This window comes from Mustela lutreola, chromosome 13, assembly GCF_030435805.1.
Source record: "Mustela lutreola isolate mMusLut2 chromosome 13, mMusLut2.pri, whole genome shotgun sequence".
Taxonomy (NCBI): domain Eukaryota; kingdom Metazoa; phylum Chordata; class Mammalia; order Carnivora; family Mustelidae; genus Mustela; species Mustela lutreola.
Window position 1 is genome coordinate 449107 of NC_081302.1, and position 13716 is coordinate 462822.

The following is a 13716-nucleotide window of genomic DNA, read 5'->3' on the forward strand; positions in this document are numbered from 1 at the left end:
CCGGGCAGAGGGGGGCCTGCGCAAGGCAAGCAGGGTGGGGTCTCATGCCCCCCAGACGTGTGACAGAAGCCCCGGGGCCCCCTGTCCACTGCTGTGCAGCCAGCGGCCCAGAGCAGGTGCCGCCCACCCCAATACTAAGGATAAAACTCTTGTTTTTGCCAGAACCCAGACCTCTCTGACCTGCTCGCTCCCCAGCCCCATCCCAGGACCTGCCCCTCACCCCTTCTGCCCCAGGGGCCGTTCCCTCGGTGTGGGTGACGACAGTGGCCACCACGGCTCAGCCACAGACCTTCGCCGTCAGCCAGGAGCAGGGACATGTAGGGTCCTCTGCCGCAGCTGTCGCACGCCGTGAGAGCCCGAGAGGCTGTGGCTGGAGAGCAGACACAGCCACGTGGCCCCAAACCCCTCTGAAAACCTCTCAAAATGCAACACTCGCTGCCACCGTGGACTAGGAAAGTGACCGACTATTCTTGGAGCTCCGGCCCTGAACAGCACATCAGCAAACAGACACGACACTGAAATCATGAATCGAGGTACAGTGTTCGGAAAACTGATCGAGGTTGGCATTCATCTAACCCGTATCTCTCCTCCTCTGTAAAGCCCGTCCCAGCCCTGGGCCCCTCTGCTTGTCCAGCGACTCCCCGTCTCTCCTCAGCTGGGGAGAGCCCATTCCCAACACACCCCACACCCTGAACTTTTCTTCCTGGGCCTCAACATCAGCGGCTAGGTGGTCGGAGGCACCCAGGATCCTGGAAGCCCGCTCACTCAGACTAATTGTGAAGGGCACCCACTCATCCCTGAGTCCAGACTTGCGCAGTGCACAGCCTGGGGAACGTGAGCCCAGATCCTAGGTTGCTGGACTGGGGTGGGCGCCTTTCCTAGGACGCCCATCCATAGCCGTAACACACTCTGGTCAGAGCACACCCTTATGACCCCGCATTCAGAAGAAACCGTGAACATTCTTACCATTTGCTTTCTATTCTCCACCAGGTTGAGGCCAGTAATTCCTAAGAAAGCTCCGAAGCCGAGCTGCCCAGAAAGAAGAACGGGGGGAAAGCCTCTGGTTAGCGCCCGAGCCGCCGGCCAGCCCTCACGCAAGCAACGCCCAGGACATTGCCACCCTTAGAAGGCTTTCGGCCAAGGGACAAGGCCACTGGTCCCGCCCCCTGACACCCTGGCCACCGAGAAGCAGACAGGCCCCTGCCCACTGCGGTGGGCTTCTCGGGCTCAGGCTATGCCGGTGACTGGAATCGAGGTTGCTGAAACCTGACGCGTCTCAACTTCCATGTTCAACTGCTTCAAGTCCTGATCGCAGAAAGGAGCGTCGCATGGGCTCCCTCAGCCAGCATGGGGGGACAGCCCCTCACCCCCCACCCCCAGCAGAAAGGTGGGGCCCCCGGAATACAGGCAGCTCTGAAGCCTTCACTGGTGAGACTTTCTCTGCACAAACACTCCGTGTATGTGGCCTCAAACACCGCACGGGCAGATCCCGCAGATCGTAAATAAAATAAAGGAGGTGCGGTGGGGACCCTGGAGCGGAGTCTGCTGCGGCAGCAGTGCCTGGAGCGGAGTCTGCTGCGGCGGCAGTGCGCGTGAATGCTTAACCCTCGACCATCCTGAGCTGGGGAGCACTTCCTGCGGGATCTCAGTCGCTGTCCTGTCTGCCGGGGTGTTCCTGCCCGCAGCCTAAGTGCGGCGTGGATGGCGGCCCTCCTGCTGCCCCAGGAGAGGGACTGACTGGCACAACCACAGCTGGGGCTCCTCGGCCGGCCTCCCCTAAGACGCGTGTCTGTTCTCCCAGACGGGGTGCGGTCAGCTGTTTTGGGGTGGGTTCAATCCAGAGGTCCTGGGCTAAGTCCAGGCCAGGGTCTGTCCTGCTCTAGCGCCCAGGCCATGACCAGCTTGGGCATCCTCCACCACCAGCACCTCCCCCCTCTCCAGCTCCGACCGTGCACCTGCCCTCCTGCACTCGCATGGGCCCCCCGTGCTCACGCCACCCCGGCCACATGAGGCAGGATGACGGTGTCTCTTGGGGCTGGCCAGCCAGCAGCCAGCACAGCCACAGGGCCCAGGGAGGATACAGGTGCCTCCGGGGGCAGATTCTGCTGACCACGACCACCCACAGTGGCTTCCCCGCCTTACGCTCCAACCCCATGAGCTGGAGTAGAGACTGTAACCCCCCGTGGCCCTCCCAACAGGCCCCAAGGGCAGCAGCACTCACGATGATCCCTGGGTAGTAGCCCCCCACGGTCACGTTCTCCGTCCTGGTGGTGGCGGCGAGGCCGACGGTCAGAATGGCGGCAGAGACCACAAGCAGAGACCCCACAAACCAAAGGGCGTCCTTTTTTCTCCTTGCAAACCCTTCTAGAAGGAGTACAAATGAGGAACCATCAGCAACAGGTTGGGTTCAGAGCGGGGTCCCCCCAGACCCACTTTCTGCCCAGGCCACTCCCTCCTCAGGTGACCGAAGTGGCCTCTGGAAGGCCCCAGCCCACCCACAGACACGGATGCCTCTTTCCAGGGCAGGAAATCAGGGCGTCCCTCCCCACGCACCTCACATGAGAGGTCCCCACCCGGCTCCTGGATGTCTTTCCTAAGGACACGCGTCGGCACCACGCAGCCTCACTCGCAGTTCCGTGTTCCCACAGCGGGGGATTGCTTCAGGATTCAACACCCGACATCGGACCCCCCAGTGCTGACCCCATGAGGGTGAGCGGGGACATTCTCTCCCTGCTCTGCCCTCTTGCCTCAGAGATCGTGCCCCCAGGGCTCACCCCCAAACCAATGCCCATCCTGGTCTGTATGTCCCCCAGAGCCTTCATCCTGGCAGCCCTCAGCAGAGGTCATGCCTGACCATTTATCATCCCGCGAAACAAAGAGTGTTCATTAGGACCTGCAGGAAATCTCTCGGAGGAGCCCGTCCCTCGGCCTTTCTCCCTGTCAGCCTTTCTGCTGCTCGAATAAGACCATAAAGCCCCAGAGGTCATTCTGGGCCCGGAGGGCACCTTGCAAATGGAGGCCACACTTGCAGGATGGCGGAGCTGGAAGACAGGCCTGGGCTGTCTACCTCCAAACTCACGTAAGCAGAATAAGGTCTCGGACCACAGCCGCCACTTTGGGAGTCCCAGGATCTGTAGGCAAACATCATTCTAGATGTCATGGAACTCTGGAAAGCAGCCATAAAGGAGACCTTCTGCCTCGAGTCTTGACGTCTGGGTTTCTCATTCATCTAACGTTCTTCCCTGGGGTGTGTCTCGGGGAAGGCGGGGAGGCCTCCCTTCCAGGCACCGTTCACACACAGGCACCCACGGCAAGCGCAGCAGCGGGGGCTGCCCAGCCGAGGCAGCCGGCCAGGAGAGAATCCACGCCGAGTGCAGACACGCTGTTGGGGTTTCGCTTTTTCAAAGCTTAACTATCTCCCTGTGATTCCAAAATGAAATCAGGCTGAAAGAAAAACAGGGTGGCAGGGGGCAGGAGACCGAGATGACATCAGCTCGCAGCCGATCAGCTGGACAGTTATCAGACCATTCTGAGCACCGACACACTCAAAGGGAGATTGAAGAGAAGAAGAGCTGCGATTCTAGGAACAGAAAATCGACCACCTTCTATAAGGTAGGACGTGCAGAGACGTGAATCCAACGTGATGGGAAGATAGACTGTGGGGGAGGGGCCAGCTCCCGGCAAGCGGCGGAGCAGCGGAGCACAAAATCTGAACTTCTAGAAGTCGGCTCCATGGAGGGACGTCACTCCAGAGGCTAAGAGGGGGGTGGAGCCCTCGCGGGGACAGCATGGTCTCAGGTCCCACAGGGTCACCAGAGGATCGGGGGTGCCTGAGTGAGGCAGAGCTCGCAGGTATCAGAGTAGGAAAGCCGGCTGCAGAGAGGGAGCCAAAGAGTCGGTTCTCAGGTCAGGGTCACCTTAAACCGTGACCCGAGGCACAGTCGGGCCACTGCCCTTCGAGCAGGGACCCCACAGGTGGCAGATCTCCCAGGGGGAGTGGCTCAGGAGCCTGCGGCAGGAATGTGCTGGGTTTGGAGACTCCAAACGGGACTGCGCGCCAGAGACAGAGACGCTCGGTCACAAACCAGGGGAGTTCAGAGCGCCGCCAGAGACCAGGGAGACAGGAGGGACCGACGGCTTCTCTCGGCAGGGGCACAGAGGAGGGGGCCCCAGGCTCTCACCTCCTCCTGGCTGGAGATAGGGAGTTCACCATTTCCATTCCCGGAATGAAATTCTACGGAAATTGTTCGGGGAACAAAAGCTCCGAGAGCGAACCCGAGCAGATGGCTTAGCCCGACCCCTGGCAAGGGCTGTGCAATTCCGCCTCAGGCAAAGACACTTGAGAATCAGAGCAACGGCCCCTCCCCCAGATCAGCAAGAACATCCAGCCATGGCCAAGCTCACCGATCAAGGAAAACTGCAAACTCCAGAGCTGGGGAAAGCAATGCAGAGAATTCATGGTTTTCCCATGATCCATTATATTGCACAGTTAATTTTTTTAATTTGATTTCTGCTTACTCTATTTTTTAACTTTTCCTCTTTCCTATTTTAACCTTTCAAATTATTTTATCTTTAGAAATATTTTTAACTTTCCATTGTTATAGGCGTATTCTATCCCTTCATTGTATTTAACCTTATTTTAGAATACATATAGGTTCTTTTTCTTTAAAAATTTGGGATACAATTTCTTCTAATAGATCAAAATATACTTTAAATGTAGCACAAGGCTCTGTTCTAGTCTCCAGCCTGATCACATACTTTCCTCTTTTTCTGTTTTCTTTGTTCATTTTTAAAGAAGATTTTTACTTATTTATTGGACAGAGAGAGACAGCGAGAGAGGGAGCACAAGCAAGGGGAGCGTGAGTGGGAGAAACAGGCCTCCGGTGGAGCTGGGAGCCCAAAGCGGGGCTCGATCCCAAGACCCTGGGATTATGATCTGAGCCAAAGGCAGAGGCTTAACAGTTGACCCACCCAGACACCCCTCTTCTTACTCCTTTTTCAACCAACTTCATATATATAAATTCCTTTTTTAGAATCTTTTTAAATTTTTATCTTTACAGTCAGATTCCATCCCTTCGTCGTGTTTACCCTTCTTCTTCTGCATACATGTAAGTTTTTCTTTCTTTAAAATTTTGGGAGGTAGTTTCTTCTAACAGACCAAAATACCCAAAACCAAGTGTTTGGCTATGTTCTACTCACCAGTCTAATATATGTATATATTTTTCTTTTTTCCCAGTTTTTTTCACCCCCCAGTTTTTGGTCTCTTCTGATCTGGTTAGTGTATATTTTTCTGGGGTCATTGCTTCGCTTTTAGTATTTTGTTCTCTCATCCATCTATTCTTATGTGGATAAAATGATAAGGCAGAAAAACCACACAAAAAATAATAAATAAAAGAACAAGTAGCAGTACCGAAGTCTAGGGACCTAATCAATACGGACATGAGTAATATGTCAGAACCAGAGTTCAGAATGACGGTTCTCAAGGAGCTTGCTGGGCTCGAGAAAAGCTTAGAAGATACTAGAGAAGCCCTTTCTGGAGAAATAAAAGAACTAAAATCTAACCAAGTTGTAATTTAAAAAGCTATTAATGAGATGCAATAAAAATGGAGGCTCTCACTGCTCGGATGAATGAGGCAGAAGAGAGAATTGGTGATACAGAAGACCAAATGACAGAAAATTAAGAAGCTGAGCAAAAGACAGACAAACAACTATTAGACCACAAGGGGAGAATTCGAGAGATAAGTGATACCATAAGACAAAACAATATTAGAATAATTGGGATTCCAGAAGAAGAAGAAAGAGGTGGGGGGCAGAAGGTATATTGGAGCAAATTATAGCAGAGGATTTCCCTAATTTGGTGACGGGAACAAGCACCAAAATCTAGGATGCACAGAGAATCCCGCTCAACTCAATAAAAATAGGTCCACACTCCATCATCTAATAGTAAAACTTACAAGTCTCAGTGACAAAGAAAAAATCCTGAAAGCAGCTCGGGACAAGAGTCTGTAACATACAATGGTAAGAATATTAGATTGTCAGCATACCTATCCACAGGGAGCTGGCAGGCCAGAAAGAGCTGGCATGATGTACTCAGAGCACTAAATGAGAAAAACATGCAGCCAAGAATACTATATCCAGCTGGACTGTCACCAAATAGAGAAGGAGAGATAAAAACCTTCTAGGACAAACAAAAATTGAGAGAACTTGCAAACACCAAACCAGCTCTATAGGAAATATTGAAAGGGCTCCTCTAAACAAAGAGAGAGCCTAAAATTAGTAGACCAGAAAGGAACAGAGAATATGCAGTAACAGTCGCCTGACAGGCAATACAATGGCACTAAATTCATCTCTCAATAGTTACCCTGAATTTGAATGGGCTAAATGCCCCAATCAAAGGACACAAGGTGTCAGAATGGATTAAAAAAAAAAAACAAAAAACATCAATAGGCCAACTGCAAGAAACTCACTTTAAACCCAAAGACACCTCCAGATTTAAAGTGAGGGGGTAGGAAACAATTTGCCAGGCTAATGGACATTAAAAGAAAGCTGGGGTGGCAATCCTTATTTCAGATAATTTAGATTTTAAGCCAAAGGCTATAAAAAGAGATGATAAAGGACACTATATCATACATAAAGGGTCTGTCCAACAAGAAGATTTAACAATTTCAAATATCTGTGCCTCTAACGTGGGAGCAGCCAATTATATAAACCAATTAATAACAAAATCAAAGAAACATATTGACAATAATACAGTAATAGTAGGGGACTTTAACACCTCCCTCACTGAAATGGATAGATCATCCAAGCAAAAGAAAGAGTCAATAAAACCAAAAGACAACTAAGATATTTGTAAACGACATATCGGATAAAGGGCTAGTATCCAAAATCTATAAAGAACTTATCAAACTCAACCCAAAGAACAAATAATCCAATCAAGAAATGGGCAGAGGACATGAACAGACATTTCTGCAGAGAAGACATCCAGATGGCCAGCAGACCCATGAAAAAGTGCTCCACATCACTTGGCATCAGGGAAATACAAATCCAAACCACAATGAGATGCCACCTCACACCAGTCAGAATGGCTAAAATCAACAAGTCAGGAAATGACAGATGCTGGTGAGGATGCGGAGAAAGGGGAACCTCCTGCACTGTTGGTGGGAATGCAAGCTGGTGCAGCCACTCTGGAGGTTCCTCAAAAAGTTGAAAATAGAGCTACCCTATGACCCAGCAATCGCACTACTGGGTATTTACCCTAAAGATAACAAATGCAGTGCTCTGAAGGGGCACATGCACCTGAATGTTCACAGCAGCAATGTCCACAATAGCCAAACTATGGAGAGAACCTAGATGTCCATCCACAGATGAATGGATCAAGAAGACGTGGTTCATATACACAATGGAATACTATGCAGCCATCGAAAGAAATGAAATCTCGCCATTTGCGATGACATGGATGGAACTAGAGGGTATTATGCTGAGTGAAATGCGTCCATCAGAGAAAGACAATGATCATATGATCTCTCTGATATGAGGAAGTGGAGAGGCAGGGTGGGGGGTTGGGGGGAAGGGAGGGAAAAATGAAACAAGACGGGATCGGGAGGGAGACAAACTGTAAGAGACTCTTCATCTCACAGAACAAACTGAGGGTTGCAGGGAGGAGGGGGGCGGGGAGGGGGGGTTATGGACATTGGGGAGGGCATGTGCTATGCTGAGTGCTGTGAAGTGTGTTAACCTGGCGATTCACAGACCTGAGCCCCTGGGGCTAATGCTACATTGTATGTTAATAAAAAAGGAAAAGACAAAATCGGGTGTTTCATTGCACTCCCAGTTCTTCCGTCAACATCGTGTGTGTTTGGGGGGGAGCGGCCGCGGATCTGAGCCCAACTCCGGGCTGGCCGCTGCACACACTCACGTGACGCCCCCGACGCTTTGGGTGTGACTGTGCACACGTCTGGTGGCTCCGCGAAGCTCAATGGCAAGCCCAGGTGCGGCCCCGCGACGGGGACCCTTACACATGCAGAAGCGAGTCGCCCGTGAGCTCACACGCACGCCCTCCTCCTCAAACACTTTCGGCTGCTTTTTCCTCAGTTTGTGTATCGCACACGTTAGGCCCAAGGCGTCAGACGGCCCGGCGTCCGCTCCCTGCGGCGCACCTGCCGCGGCCTCGCAGCGCCTCGCACACCCGCCCGGCAGCACGTCCCGGTCCGAGCCCGCAGGGACGCTCCCGTGGCCGCTCACGGAGCCAGAAGCCAAGCACGGCTCCCCGGGCCTTCCCGCGTCCTCCGCTTTGTCCCGGGTCTGACCTTCCCTCCGAGGCTGCGGCTCCAGGAGGCGCCGCTCCGGCATCGCTCCCAGACAGTCCCCAGGTGAGCCAGGGGCCGGAAGGACAGCGGCGGGGCCCACGCGGGGCGCGGGAAGCTCGGCGCCGGCCAGCGGCAGTGTCCTGACCCCACGCACAACACAGGTAGCAAGAAGACTCCTGCCCGTACACACTGTTTCTCAACACAGGACATGACATAAAAATAAGGGAATGAGAAAGAAACTCAAGGAAGGAAGGTAGGACATCTTTATAATTACCCTAAGACATGCAAAAACGATCTGGTTTTGGAGACAAAATGGTCCTGCACTGGAGGAAGACCACAGAGCCCCCAGTCCGGCCCCTGAGTCCTCCTGCCCGTCTCCAGACTGTCAGCATGTGCGCTGCTACGAGCGATGGATCCCACCTCAACCAAGATCTCTCCTGTCTGCTTTCTACCCCACGGACAGCTGCCCAGACCGGCCGGGTGGCCTCCAGCCGCCCAGAGGGGAGGCCCGTGAAGCAGGATCTGTCTGCCCTGTTTGCTGCTGGAGCCCACACCCGGCTCAGACTGACAGGCAGCTTTCTGAGTGTGGCCTGGAGGCCCTGACCTCAGTTTCCTGCCCTGGACAGGAGAGGCAGTGACAGCCAGCAGCTTTACCCGGCCCTCAATGCTGCAAGTGGCAGAGAGAGCACGAGAGAGCTGGGGGCGCAGGGAGGTCGGGAAAGGCTCATCGCGGGTGGAGAGCACATTGCGACAGGTAGCGGGTGCTGTTAACCGGCTTTCCTCCCTCTGGGAGAGGCGTTTGAGGGGTGACGCTGAAGGCCACCAGCGGCATCTCCCCGTTACCCCTGCCCGAGCCCTCTCCCTGCCACGGCTCCTGGGGAAGCCTGGCCGCATCCAGGCGGAGCAGATCCTGTCCCGGAGACCGGGGGCTGCAGCTGGGAAGCGTCCCGGGTCACAGTCTCCCTGAAACAGGGCCTCGGCCTCCCGGAGAGAAGCCACGTGGGGACACCTGGTCCCAGAGGCAAAGTGATGTCCCCTGGGGAAAGAGACCCGTGCAGAACCCTGCGACTCAGCCACCTGCTTCCTGTTTCCTGATATGGGGGACAGGGGCAGCGTGCTGACCGCAGAAACATCGAGGGACAGGACTCAGAAGGCCAGCCAGCTGCCCCAGTGTCTGTGCTTTAGGTAAGAGCCCAATCCTGGTAGAACTCCTCATCAGAAGGAAAACGAAGTGCTCTTCGAACCAGCCGTCACTGCAGGGTGATGACATAGTAACAAGCAGTGACAGCCCTCATTGTCACCAACGCTAGTAAGGAAGCGCCCAGGGAGTAAGCGGGGTCTGGAGGAGAAAACAGGCTCACGGAGCACCGAGCATGGAGGGTGGGGTGCGTCTGTTTCTTTCAACCAAGAAGCCAGATTCTTTTGTCATTCATTATTTAACAATCAAACAACATCGACCCCTCTGGCTTTTAATAAGAGACGCCCCAAAGGTGCCACAGGCAGCCGGGCACGTCCAGTGGGACACCCCCCCACCCCCCGCAGGGAGCCTAGGAGGCGCACAGGGCCTGTCCTGCAGGTCTCCACTGGGAAGCAAGTCTCGCTGCCCCTTTCAGAGTCTGCCCGGACCCCCCTGAGGAAAACACACCCTCTCTTCTGGCCCCTGAGCCTCCTCCAGGCTGCGGCAGGTCTGGCCAAAGAACAGGGTTCCAGGAACTTGTGGGGCAGAAGGCTGTGGGGGGTCGGAACAGAGCTGCGGCCAAACTAGGGCAGCCACCACCATCCCTTGAACCAAGGTCTAGCAACGCCTGGGCTAGGGCAGGGGAGGCGGAGGGCAGGATCCCTGGTAACAGACTGGGTGACAGGGAGGTCCCTCGACCCTGCCCTCGACCCCCGCCCAGGACTGCAGCCCGCGGCCTGTCCCAGCACAGCCAGGATGCCAGCGGCTCTCTCACCTGTTGTGTCCAGCAGGGCCAGGGGCCCAGGCGCCGGCGGCTGCATCCCGGGGGAGGGCCTGCCGTCCGGGTGCCCAGGGCACGGAGGCTGTCTGGGCTGGCAGGGGTCCCCCAGGATCGGAGGATCTGAGGCCCTGAGCCCCGCCCCTTCTCTGTACGGACCGCCTCCTTCCCACCTGCACTCCCTCCCTCCCCCTGCCGCCACAGGTCCGGATACTGGGGGAGGGGTAGGAAGTGGAAGGCCTAGAGGGAGACCAGCTGGGGACTCCTGCGGGATCTCTGGTCGGGGCTGCGGGGCTGCGGGGCTGCGGGGCTGCGGGGCTGCGGGGTGTGCCTTGTTAGGGACGGACGCGGGGGGGCCGGCCCACCTGCCCACACGGGCGGCCGCAGCTGCCCTGCCCCTGTCCAGAGGGGTTAGGGTTAGGGCCACTCCCCTTGGACAAAGGAATGCAGGCCCTGCCACACCCCTCCCCTGCTCGCCTTCACCCCGTCACACCCCTCCCCTGCTCGCCTTCACCCCGTCACACCCCTCCCCTGCTCGCCTTCACCCCGTCACACTCCTCCCCTGCTCGCCTTCACCCCGCCACACCCCCCACCCACTCACCTTCACCCCCGTCAGGCTGGCACTGAGTAAAACCCCCGGTCAGGATGGGAGGGGCCAGAGAACGGGGTCCCAGGACCCATTGCCTCGCTTGGCGGCAAGGAGAGGGTCTTGCAAAGACCATAGGTGCCATGACCGTTGGTGTCAGAGCCGGCCCCTGAGGCAGAGCTCCTGGCCTCCCTGGGAATCAGGGGAGTGTCGTGGGAAGCAGCACTGTGCCCCCACGGGGTGGCCGGTCAGTGGCGAGGCAGGGACTTGGACTTGGACTAGGTCCCGGCCCTTCCTTCCCAAGGACGCGCCCACGAGCCCAGGCTACCCACTGCTGTCGTCGAAAACCTGTGTCTTACAGAACTGGGACCCTGAGCTTGACCTTGACCCCCAACCCCAACTCTGTGGATGCAGCATTTGTGACGAAGGCCACCACTCTCCGGGGGCCAACGCTGTGCCTGCCACGAACACGGACACACAGCTCGGCCCCACCTGCGGCCACAGCACAACAGGCACAGCCGGGCGCTCCCATTGGCACGGGGGCTCCGACAAAATAGGGACATAGTGGCGGCAGGAGGGGTCACCACATGGGTCTCCCTGTGAAGGTGACGCCTGCGAGCAGGCCACCATTCGGACGCTGTGCCAGGGAGGCAGACCCAGCCCGGGGAGCCAGCGAGGGGGTCAGAGGGCCCCCCGGGCGCCTGGCGGGGAGCAGTAGCCCACACAGCCCATCCCATCCACACTGTGGTGGCCTCAGGCAATCCCAACGCTGATCCCTTGCACAGATGGGGAAACCGAGGCCCCAGGAGGCTAAGTGCATGACCAAGGGCAGATCTAGAATTCTTCCAAACCCTTCACCTGTCACTGTGGGGAGGGACCCTATAAGCCACTCCTTGGACCTCCTCCCCACCCAGTGTGACTTAGCTCCTGTGCCATGGTGCCCACTGACCACGGGTTGGCCCACCTCGAGGGGACACTGCGGCCCGCAGCAAGCTGACCTCAGCAGATAGCAATGGCCTGGGATCAGGGTTTTTTTAAATGTCATTTAATTTAGCTCTTGCTAAGACAATTAAGAGGAAATCGGCCCTCTTCCAGTCTGAAGATAATCAGAGGACTGGACAAATCCATATTGACGTTAAGAAGATCACGTAGACACAGACTCAGCCAGCGGGGCTCTGAGTCCTGCCACACAGGCGCACCCTCCACGGCAGACCTGCTGGGACGTCCAGGGCAGCTGGGTGACGACCGCAAGGACAGGAAGGCGACAGGCATGAGGGGCCGGGCCCTGCATCAGCAAAGACGTATTTGCCGCCAGCAATGCGGCTTCTGGGAGACTTGTGGGGAACGGGTCCTGGAGACAGATGCACGGTCTGGAAAGTCACTGGAGGACAAACCACACAACAGGGAAGGTGCCCAGGGTTGGCCTCCGCGGTCCCAGATGTGCGGATTTCACTGCAAGTGGAAGACAGATCACCTTCGCTGACGGGCGCGCCACAGCGGAGCAAAGCACGAAAGAAGGGAGTTGGGGTCGCTGTGGGGGGCTCATGGCAGTGTTGGGGTCCCAGGGAGTGGGTGCAGGGGGGCACTGGATCTGGGGGTTGGTCATGGGAGACACACAGGGTCCCGGGGGTGGTCGTGCAGGGCATGTGGGGACGCCGAAGGCCATGCAGGACGTTGTATCTCCCGCTGTCTTCTCTGCTGCCCACGCCCCGAGACCGGTGTCACAGCTTCCTTGCCTGCCACTTCTGTGTCTTCGTGTAGGACCGAAGTGGACACGGAGCTGGCGTGTGAGTAACATTAAGAGTGGCACCGCTCAGGGCGCCGGCAGCTCGGTCGTTGAGCGTCTGCCTTCACTCGGGTTGTGATCTCGGGGTCCTGGGATCGAGCCCCACGTCAGGCTCCCTGCTGGGCAGGGAGCCTCTTCTCCCTCTGCCCCTCCCCTGCTTGCGCTCAGTCTCTCTCTCTGTCTCTGTCAAATAAGTAAATGAAATATTTAAAAACAAAAACAGAAAAGATGGGGAACCTCCATACCCCCAGTGAGAGTTTCGACGCTTGAAGCCACTCACATGGCTGCTGGCACTGGGTGGGAGCGAGGTCGACGTGGCGCAGACGGTCGTGCCCCGCCGCGCTCCCTCGTCAAGGGCCAGGGTGCACACCCCGGGGGGACCGTGTCATCCCTCGGTCACGTGAGGACGTTCGACCCTCGGCGAGGAGGACCCCGTGCAGAAGGTCCGGCAGCAGGAGGGACGAGCCTGGGGTTCGATCGTGAAAGATGAGCCCCTCAGACGCGGGGGCTGGGGAGAGGCGCCCTGCTGGCGGCAGCCCCAGCGTGGGCTCGGGTTTGGGGGCGTCCGACGGACCTGTCCGCGGTCAGGGAAGCGCCGTGGGGGTGTCCCGGCCCCGAGGAAGGGTCCCCTTGGCGCTCTGGAACGTTAGGTATCTCCCTTCGCTGGCGAACGAGCCCTCGTGTTCCGTTAGTGACGATGGCACCGGCGAGGCTTTCTGAGCCTCTGATTTCATCAGTCCCTGTCGTGAGGGAAAACACACGGCGTGCGAAGGTGCCTGTGACAGCGGCTGCAGCTGACGCACCCTCGGCGCGCCCGCCGCGACCTCCCCCTGCGCGAGCACGGGTCCCAGTGCACCCCCGGAAACACCCGAGTCCCCCCACCCGAGCGGCTCTCCCGGAGCCACCGCGGCCCTCTGAGCCCGTGTCCCTTCAGACCGCGAGCATGCTGGGCGGCAGCTCTCCCTGGCTGAGCCCGGGCCACGCGCACCCCTGCCACGCCCCCCGCCCCCGTGGCCACAGCTTCTCCTCGATTAATCTCCATAATATCATTTCACAAATGAAGAAACAGGCCCCGAGAACTTA

The 13716-nt window shown here is 56.8% G+C and overlaps 1 protein-coding gene across 4 annotated transcripts in view; it reads right to left on the reverse strand.

Annotated features, from left to right (window-relative positions):
* The window catches only part of TMEM255B (transmembrane protein 255B), a 44358-nt gene extending 33797 nt beyond the window's left edge, over positions 1-10561 (reverse strand). Inside the window, exons 1-3 of one of the 4 annotated variants that reach the window (XM_059144676.1) lie at positions 10259-10549; positions 2222-2364; positions 967-1029 (exon numbers count right to left, since the gene is read on the reverse strand). In XM_059144676.1, coding sequence (XP_059000659.1) covers positions 967-1029; positions 2222-2364; positions 10259-10304 — 252 coding nt within the window. In that variant the 5' untranslated portion in view covers positions 10305-10549. Of the gene's footprint in view, positions 1-966; positions 1030-2221; positions 2365-10258 lie in introns of all 4 variants that reach the window. The other 3 variants (XM_059144673.1, XM_059144675.1, XM_059144674.1) reach the window with 3 other exon arrangements.
* Positions 10562-13716: the final 3155 nt, after the last annotated feature.